This window comes from Portunus trituberculatus, chromosome 28 (assembly GCF_017591435.1).
Source record: "Portunus trituberculatus isolate SZX2019 chromosome 28, ASM1759143v1, whole genome shotgun sequence".
Classification (NCBI taxonomy): Eukaryota; Metazoa; Arthropoda; class Malacostraca; order Decapoda; family Portunidae; genus Portunus; species Portunus trituberculatus.
Window position 1 is genome coordinate 4,992,270 of NC_059282.1, and position 9,795 is coordinate 5,002,064.

The 9,795-nt window shown below is 44.2% G+C and overlaps 1 protein-coding gene and 1 long non-coding RNA gene across 2 annotated transcripts; one reads left to right on the forward strand and one right to left on the reverse strand.

The window, feature by feature from the left end:
• Positions 1-1,057: 1,057 nt before the first annotated feature.
• On the reverse strand, positions 1,058-9,757 carry LOC123510071. The gene is made up of 2 exons (XR_006676363.1): positions 8,919-9,757; positions 1,058-1,774 (listed from the first exon to the last, which is right to left on the reverse strand). It is a non-coding gene; the product is annotated as an uncharacterized LOC123510071 (long non-coding RNA).
• On the forward strand, positions 1,803-7,223 carry LOC123510070 (protein charybde-like). The gene is made up of 5 exons (XM_045264858.1): positions 1,803-3,447; positions 4,078-4,178; positions 4,784-4,899; positions 5,470-5,622; positions 6,631-7,223. The coding sequence occupies exons 1-5, from the start codon at positions 3,390-3,392 to the stop codon at positions 6,725-6,727; spliced, it is 525 nt and encodes a 174-aa protein (XP_045120793.1). The 5' UTR covers positions 1,803-3,389; the 3' UTR covers positions 6,728-7,223.
• Positions 9,758-9,795: the final 38 nt, after the last annotated feature.

Here is a 9,795-nt window from a genome sequence, read left to right on the forward strand (position 1 = left end):
ATGCAAACAAATTTATTAAACTGGACTGTAATAGTGATTTTAATATAACATAACCAGATTTTAACTTGTAACGTGACTTAACTTAACCTAATTTCAACTTCATGCAATCTGATCTAAACTAAACTAAATTTGAACTTAAACCGATTATATTTAACCTTAACCAAACGTAACTTTATAAAGTCTTAGTTTATAAAACCTGACTTTACCTTAACCTGACCTAACATGATCCAGCGTAAACCTAACCTGACCTAGTGTAACATTATATTCCCAAAACGTTCCTGCATCTAACATAAACTTTGCTCAACCAGACTTTATCTCACCCTGACTTAATCTAAAGTGACCTCTACCTAACCCAGTGTACCATAACTCTCAAAGGCACACCTGACATGGTAGACCAAAACCTCAACTTGTAACCTCTACTTAACCCAATGTACCATAACACTCTCAAAGGCACACCTGGCATGATAGACCAAAACCTTAACTTGTAACCTCACTTAACCCAATGTACCATAACGCTCTCCTTGGCGCACTTTACCTGACCTGACACTACTTTAAACAGACGCAAGCCGACATAACCTTTACCTAAACCTAACCAAGCACTCACGTAACAATAAACACACAGACTTTCAACTTTATCTTAAATTGATATAAAATTAAGCTCACCAGACACATTTCTAGTGACAACATATTCTACAATTGATATATGTATACTCTGACAGTACTCAGTATTATTTGCCATCGTATATATATCATCCACTGTATGTATCCATGAAAGTGCAAATATTCTCTCATATTAGCGTTACACTATATTCATGTCAGCAGTATTCTATTTAGCTATATAGTTTTTAATCTCTTCAGTAATGGGACACATTTCCACCTTGAGTTCTGAGTATGACTAGACGATTTTATTTGCATTAGGAAGGGTCTATGGAGGTCAGAAGATTAACAGCTAGTCTTCACCATTTAAGTACCCACATAAGTTTCTGAAACTGTATAAAATCACCAAATAGTAAACAGTAAGCAGAATGAATATGGAAACGCGTCATGGTGGTGAGTGTTAAATAAAATTGTTCATCAACAAGGAGGCTAAATCTGGTTGTTTCTATTACCAGGTGCATCCACCACATAAAAAAAAAAAAAAAAAAACTTAAAAACACCATACATTTCTCCATACTATAACGACAGACTCATAGCCACATCTAGTAAGGAAGACCCAAACATTAACTTTACCCAACCAAACCTTACCAAATCTGACAGTTACCGAAACCCAGCATGTCATAACACTCGCAGATGCACGTCACGAGGAACACAAGCAAACCACGCCATGAATAACACATGACCCAGACCTTGAAAACACACCCCTCTATTTCCCAGACCCGCCTTGCTGTTAACCGCGCCATACCAAGTCACCTCTACACTTCGCAAGAAGTTTCTTTTTCCGTGTCTCCGGGAGGACGCCGCCCGTTGCGCCTCCCCGGCAGAGAATAGCCAAGCAGAGCACAAGGCTGGCCACGTGCGGGTGCCTGCTAGCGACGCGGCGGGAGAAGGGAGAATAGTTGTATTTCTTATCTATTTATCTATTTCACTTTATTTATTTATTTTCTACTGATCTATTTGTTATTTTATTTGTTCATTTAATTCTGGTTCAATCAGAGGCAGACAAGTTCAGTTTCATCAATTTAAGAGCCACTTCTGCCTTGCCTTGCTTCACTTTAAAATATCGTTCAGTAAACTATAACCTTCGCTTATAATCTCTCTCTCTCTCTCTCTCTCTCTCCATTTTTCCTCACGGTGCCGCCTCACGATGACTGTTTAGGCAGGCGCCCGACAAGAAATATCCGATCTTCATCTGTAAGCCTTGGCGTGTAAATCTCACGAACGCCAAGGACGGCAGGCGGTGAGCAGCCAAACGGGATTCATTGGGGTGGTAATAATATCGTTGTAGTGGTGGTGCTGGTGGCGGTGGTAGTAGTGGTAGTAGCAGTAGTAATATAATAATAATAATAATAATAATAATAATAATAATAATAATAATATCTTTAATGTCATCTGCAGTCATTCATAAAGCAGACATTCACAGCGGCGGCGTCCCGAGGTCACTCGTGGCACCGTGAATGACGCCCGTTGCCGTCACGTGACGTCAGGCAGGGGACACCACTGGACTGTGACCTCTGGGGGGCCGCTCATGCCATGGGGAGGGAGGAAGGAAGCACCTAATCGCAAAATCTTTAATACTTTAATGGTTTATTAATTGATTTGACACAACACTGTGTTTTGTTCACTTTGGTTTGTACCTGCAAGGGAACACATCCACATTAAGACGAGACGCCCATCGTCACTCCGCCCACGAGACACGTGCCCACACACGGGCGTCCCTCGACAGCTGTGCCGCGTGGGAGGGAGGCGCGTCGGTCCTTGAGGCGGCTCGTGGAGGAGGGATAACCGTTACGCCACGGGATTCCACAGGACATCCTTCCGATAGGCTATCAGGGGAAGCGGCACAGAGCGGGGCTATCTAGAGGTTTCTGGACGATGCCACGACGTCCTCGCGGGTCCGTTTGAGGCGATCAATAACTCTGCACGTCGCTTCCTGGCGCGACGCCCATCCTTGCCAGGAGGACGTGTCCACGGCATTCACTGGTGTACCCACTCCCCGCGCTGCCCGTGGACCGAGGGGTGCCAACCCCCGGTGGCGCGGGGGGGAGCGGGTAAGCGGCTGAAACGTGGGCAGGAAAATTCTTCTGTGGTGCCAAGGCCGCTAAACATCAACACAGCGCGGTGGCGGCGCGCGCACGCGCCCCTCCTCCTGTCATACACGCGGCGAGCGATGCCACCAATTCCTCGTCGAGAAAATATTGGTGTTCTCCATCGCGTAAGGAAAGACGCAGCAGATTGGTTATCACGCCAGCGTGAATGCGTGGCAGGCCAAGTGTTGCACAACATGAGCCTGACATGCCGTGCAGCCGTATCGCGCGAGATAAATGGTGCCGTGTGTGTGTCAAGTGTTGCATCAGCCACAGGTGTATACTCGCCGCGCGGCCAACTCCGCTCAGAGCGCCGTGAAACTCAGTCGAGGAGGGACGCACTCACACGGTCCTTGAGAATCAGGCACCGGCAGGATCATCTATGGAAAACACGGGCTACGTGGAAGACCTTTCCGCCGAGCCTATCCTCCTCACTACAATCAACACGTTTGAAGAGTCGCCGTAAACCTGCAGAGTACCGTCTGAGAGGCGATATATTCTGTCACATTCAATAGTGTTTGCAATTGCGTTTGGTCGGTTGGTAGCCGCTCCCGCCCCCCGCTGCACAGGTCGTCAGCCCCGCCCCTCCAGGCGGTGAAGGAGAGCACTCGCCAGGTCCAGTGAGCCCAAGAGAAACCCTTCAAGATGCTGTCCATCCTGCGGCCCAACACCTACAAGACCCACCTGCCCCTCCTCCCCCAGGGTAAGTGTGATCCCTGCTTGTCATGCTGCCTGTCATGTTCCCTACTAGTTGTAGCATGTCAGTGAGCGTGACGCGTCGCTATAGTGATCACTCCCTCCCCCCCTCCCCACACACATAGAGAGAGAGAGAGGGAGAGAGACTCATTAAGTAACTGTCTGATGGGAGGAGAAATCAGTGATGGATCCTACCAGAGTAGTGGGCTAGGAGCGGCTGGCGGCCGGTGGGCGGGGCCGCCGCCACACCCTGTCATTACCGCTGCAAGTTGATAGTGGGTGAGAGAGAGAGAGAGAAAAAAAATTGGCGCCAGTCTTGGTGAAGCTGCCCCGCCAGCTGTCTGGTGACCTCGCTCCTCCATGCACGCTGACGGGTGGTGCTGCGTCAGGGTGAGGGTTGCTGTGCAGTGTAGCGCAGCTGCTGCCTCAAGGGGCTCGTGTCCTTGCGTCACGATTAGCACAGGATTGCCAGGCAGGCTGGCGTCACCAGCCAGTGATAAGATGTCCTTGTAAACCAGTTTTGTAGCGGGCGGGCGGCCACGTCACTCATTCACTCTTATCTTGAGAGATAGACTGTGTCTTGGTGACCTGCTGAGAGGACTGTCCTCACCTAACACACTTTCCTTTGTCCTGACAGACTTCTACGAATACCGCGTGTGCGAAGATGAAACGGCGGCCATGCTGCTCGCCAAGCACATCTGGCGACTCCTGAAGAAGGCCCGCAACCGCCTGTTCCAGGTGAGCCCCTTACCCTCCCCTCCTCTCCGCTAACGCATCCCACCCCCCAACACACACTCCACATCCCCTGGTGTCCTCACGCGGCCTGCCTTGCCGCTGAGTGCAATCGAAGCACGTGTGAGTGACGGTGCGAGATAGCGAGATAACACACCGCGTGTCTGGTGCTGATGGGGCGAGAGTTGACGCGCCCCGGCCGGCGCCTGAGGCTCGTGAATTATGAGCGGGAGGCTGCGGCTGTCATGGCATGGCAGGTAACTGGCGGCGCGGCAAGGTGAGCGGCTCCGGCCATGAGAACAGGTTAGGTGGGTAGGCGCCGGGGGCAGGGTGGTTGGATACAGTGTGTGTGTGTGTGTGTGTGTGTGTGTGTTGTAAGACAAACTCGACACATTACAGTTTCGGAACATCTGTTGAACCATACCTTCACTTTCACGCATAAAGAAGAGAACAAACAAAGAAAAAGTTAAAGATATCTATAAATCACAACACTGGGCCGAGTTGGCAACGGGCCGAACTATCAGTGAGTGCGGGAAATAGTAAGGGAAATGTAAACAGGCAAGAGGCAAATACGAGTAATTTTACTTACCTGGTCTTCTTTCCTGTGTCAGCTGCCTGGGTGTGAGGGAGGCGCTGCCGGGGTGTCCGTGCTGGTTCCTGCTGACTTCCTGAACCGCCTTTCTCGCGATGTGGTGCGAATGACGGAGGGAGAGCGCCACGGTGTAAGGTAAGACACGGTCAGCTACACTCACCTAACCTCCTCTCACTTCCGCCTGACATCATCTTGTTATTGTTTTCCGCCGAGCTGTTGGTTCTTTTCTCTTTATTTGTCTATTAGCTTTAGTTAATTTCCTGGTTTATTGTTCTTGTTTGGTTAGCTTAGTGTTCTAAATCGTCAGGTTAGTTTCTTTATATAGCAAGAGGAGGAGGAGGAGTAATAATAGTACCACTAATATGTAACCCCGATTGAAACCATATGATGAGTAAATGAATTAATAAAAACTCAAACATTTTGGATATAATACTTGAATATTTAGTTGTGTGGTTTTGAATTGTTAGATAATTTCCTTATTTTGGTATAGCAGCAGGAAAAACATAACGCGTAGCAGTAATACCACCACAAATACAAAACCACGAGAGAAATAAACATACCACGAAAAACAACACCCAAAAAACTGAAAGAAATTAGGCAACCACGTCACATTTCAAACAAGCCAACACAGACACCTTATATCATCATTAACCATGCAATCAACACCTTTTACCTAACGCACACCTGTTCTTCCTTACCTGGCAGGGGGTGCACGCTGGTGATTGACTACTTCGATGGCCAGGAGGTGACAAGGGTGGGCAGGATCAAGTGTGACCCCCACCTGCCCTCCGCCTCCATGCTGCACCTCACTCTCACTAGGCTGTCGGAGAACCCCAAGCCTAGCAACCCTCTCCTCAGGTAACATGTCTTTTTGTATTGTTTTGATTGCCTTCTCTCTCTCTCTCTCTCTCTCTCTCTCTCTCTCTCTCTCTCTCTCTCTCTCTCTCTCTCTCTCTCATTTTCCTGCTTTTTTTTCTCTTTTTCTTTCGGTGTATCTATATTTCGTTTCTTCTCAAGTTACATTTACACGTTTTTCTTTTCCTCTTTCCTTTTTTTTTTTTTTTCTTATCCGAATATTTTTTTTCTCAATTCATCGTTTTTTTCGCTTTATTATTACATTGATTTTTTTTCCTTAATATTCGCAGTCTTCTTATCTTTTTTTCTTCTTTTCTCCTTCATTTCTTCCATACTTTCCTCTCAATTTATCTCCCATACGTCCGTTTCGTAATATTTATCTCTCTAGTTCTTTCTCTTACTCCTATTCTTTCTCCGCCTTTCCTCTTCACCTACATTTCTATTCTCATTCTTTATTTCATCATAGTTATACCTCTTTCCTCTTTTAAATCCAGTCTTGTCATGTTTTTACCTCATTTGCATTCCTTCGGTTATTCATCTGCATAATCTTCGCCACAAAAGGAAAGCAAATGAGTGTGTTGGTATTTTTAGCTTCAGTAATGACTCGTATCTATGTTTTACGATGCGAGTTTGTTTTGTTGTCTTTCTCTTTTTGACGTTGGTGTTTTTTTTTTCTTTTTCCTTTCGTCTCTTAGTCTCGTGCGTGTAAACATTATCAATTCGTTGTTCGTTTGTTTTGGTGATGAATGTTTAGTGTCTCTTTTTTTTTATGGCGTCTTTTCCTCGTCTTTCTCGATTTGCTTTCCTTTTCATCATTTTCCTTCATTACATCAAATTATTCTTTCCTCATTATCTGTTTATACACCAATATTTCTTCCTAATTTACTCTCTTACTCCCTCTTTCATACACATTCTATCTATATGCACGTTTTTTCCCCCATTTTTATATACTTATCATAACCATTTACCATTTCTTTCCACGTGTATTCAAATAGCTTCTCTCTCTTGCAGGATTCTGGGCTTTGGGAGTGACAACGTGATCCACATAAGCCCTGGGTACACGCTAGAGAAGAGGAGGATCAAGGGAAACCGCAGGGGCTCCTCTTGAAAGCATCCATCCCTCTTGAGTGTGAAACCCCGGGAACATCTACAGGAGGAGGAAGAGATGGCAGGAGATCTGAGGGATGGAGGATGAAGAGCAAGAGTAATGACAAGACAGAGTGGTAGAAGAAAGAAGCAGATGAAGAGAGGAAACTGAGATACAGATACGGAGGGAAGGAGAAAGAAAGGAGAGAAGAGATGAAGGGAGGATGAGGTACCGTAAGGACGGGTTCCCTCATTCTTTCCCCTTCCTTCTCTCAGTAAGCAAGAGACTTTCCCTTCACTGCTGGTTTACTGGGTTCCTTTCACTGCTGGTCTCCGCAAGCCACTCTTCAATGTTCAAAGTTACTAGTAATTTAATCTTCGTAGGTTAGTTTCTTATAGTCAGCGTGTTCTATTTTTACAGCTTTTTTACACATAGCACAATTTTTTATATAGATCTGTCATGAAGCACATTTTATTCTCCGTTGGTCTGACTGAATAAATGTTTTTGTGAAGGTTTACGTGTCTGAGTTTTCTTTCCTGGATTATGTGACGATATTCTGGGCAGCGATTGTTTCTTTTTAGTATTTTTTTTTCAACACAAGAGGCAATCAAAACATCAATACTGGTGCTATTTCTGTCTCGTATTATGAAAAATTATGAAAACAAATGTATGGAAACGGGAACACGGGCTTTAACCAAGCTCGAATGCCTTCTAAATATAGTACAGTGAATGAAGGTTGATATGTTTTTGTGTGTAGGAAGAATTATTTATAAATCTATGAGAAAGTTCGCTGGCTCTCCCACAGATAACAAGTGTGTGTGTGTGTGTGTGTGTGCCATAACTGCAAGAGTGAAGGATAGAATAGTGAAAGAAAGATGATAAGTTAGAAAAGGAATGAAGGTTGTGTGTGTGTGTGTGTGTGTGTGTGTGTCCCAGCTGTGAAAATGAAGGAAAGAATAATAAAAGAAAGAGGAACGGTTTGAAAAAGAATGAAGGACGTGGAGTGTGTTTGAGACTAAAACAATCTCTTACTTACAATGCTTTACTCTGCTCTCCAAACCTTTACAAACTATAATACAACTAACGGCACGAGTTATCAATACACAACACACAGGTGAAAGGGAAACCATACAGGTGATGCGGCAGCCCAGAGCACGTAACACACCTGCACGGGGCCTCATGAGACAGGTAAACATGACTTGCACCTCTACACTCCATGACGGACGAAAAAGGAAAATAAAAAGGAGAGAAATGAATTTAAAAAGAACAGTGTCTAATAAATCGAGCTTACGGATCTATTAGTTCTGTCTAAATTGCACTCAGCTTGCTCAAAATTTAAACAGTAAGTCTGAACAGCCAGTCATGTCCACCTAAATTCAAACTGGATTCTCTTAGCCAATCAGATTCTTCTAAATTCAAATTCTTGCAACCAATCATTCTCTAAATTCAACTATAGACTCTCTCAGCCAGTCATGTATCTCTGAATTGAAATGACACTAAAGTTCCAGTCACCTCTCATCGTTTCACAGATGTATGAGTCACTTCACTTTGGCACTTATAAAAAATCGATGCCTTTTCTTTTTCTTGTCTTTCTTTCTTTCTTTCTTTCTTTTTTCTTTTTTTTTTTTGAAGAGCTCTAATCGCTTTACTGCCACTTCACTTTTACACTCATAAAATCTATTATCTTTCTCACTGGATGAAACCACTTCACTATGACTTCTTATGAAATGCAGCGTCTTTTGTCTTCTCTCTGCACATTTTCCTCGGACAGACATTTAGAACATAGAACCGCAAACTTTCACCCACACAAACATTCATAACAAGATGAATATTTCTAAGGCAAGATCAGTCAACCTCAGTCTATGTGTTAGTTCAAAAGCACTATCTATCATAAGCTATGGAGAGAGAGAGAGAGAGAGAGAGAGAGAGAGAGAGAGAGAGAGAGAGAGATCTACCACTATTCTACTTTCTCTAAACTTCTCCTCCCCTTATTCATTTTCTTTTGCTCCCTCTTTATGTCCCATTAAGAAGAAAACGAGGGGAAGAGGACAGCTTTTTTTTTTTTTACAACAACGCTTCTATTTATTAACACTAAAATAACTAAGATGTTTTTCACTGAGGGAATTAAAAGAAAAAGTTGAAATTATCAGGCAACTGCGTAGGATTCTTAAAGTTCAATATCTATATTTTTTTTAACTCAATTTCATATCACCTCTCTCTCTCTCTCTCTCTCTCTCTCTCTCTCTCTCTCTGGAAATACAGTTATAATCATACACTGGCCTCACATAATTTTCCTCCACCACCATCACCACCCACCACCACCACCTTCTCCTTCTCCTTCTCCGTTTTCCTCACCTCAATAACCTCCATATTCACTAAGAACAACTTCCAGGTCCTTGATCAGTTAACGTACATGGCTCACCTGCACGGGGGCACCACCTACGTACGCACACACACCTGCCACACCTGTCCACCAGCCTGTATTACCTCCGTGTGTTGCAGAAGGTCGCTCCCGTTTTCTTTCCAGGGGTCGGTCACTTGCTTGCTTGAGGGAAGGAGAGAGAGAGGAGGGGGAGATGGAAGTTCACTGGGTTTACTGCGCAGTTTTGTTTCTGACCGCGCTTTTCTTTTCTCTTTTATTTTATTGGCTGCATCAGGAGGTGGTGAAGGTGATGGTGGTGGTGGTGATGGTGGTGGAGGGTGAAGAATATGTTAAATGAGGAGGACTGAAGGAGAAATAACACAAATAAAAGGAGGAGTAGGAGGATGGGAGTGAAAGTGATGTAGGAAAATGAAGAGTAAAGGAATAAGAGGAAATTAAAAGCAGAGAGAGAGAGAGAGAGAGAGAGAGAGAGACGATGCTGAAGAAGGAAAATAATAACCAGACACACAAGTAACAAAAAAAGACCCAGATAAGACAAGATGAGAAAACAATAATTAAAAAGAAGGAAAAGAAAGAAAAAAAACAAAATTAAAAACAAGAAATTAACAACCAGAGAAAGATGGAGACGAGAAAAATAATGAAAATAGTGGAAAGAAGAAACGATTAAATAACAAAAAGATAAAGAAAAAGGATAAGAGAAAGAGAA

Coding starts and splice junctions, on each gene's coding strand:
- LOC123510070 (XM_045264858.1), top strand. CDS start 3,390: ATGCTGTCCATCCTGCGGCCCAACACCTACAAGACCCACCTGCCCCTC. Junction 3,448..4,077: donor CCTGCCCCTCCTCCCCCAGG/GTAAGTGTGATC, acceptor TTGTCCTGACAG/ACTTCTACGAATACCGCGTG. Junction 4,179..4,783: donor CCCGCAACCGCCTGTTCCAG/GTGAGCCCCTTA, acceptor TTCCTGTGTCAG/CTGCCTGGGTGTGAGGGAGG.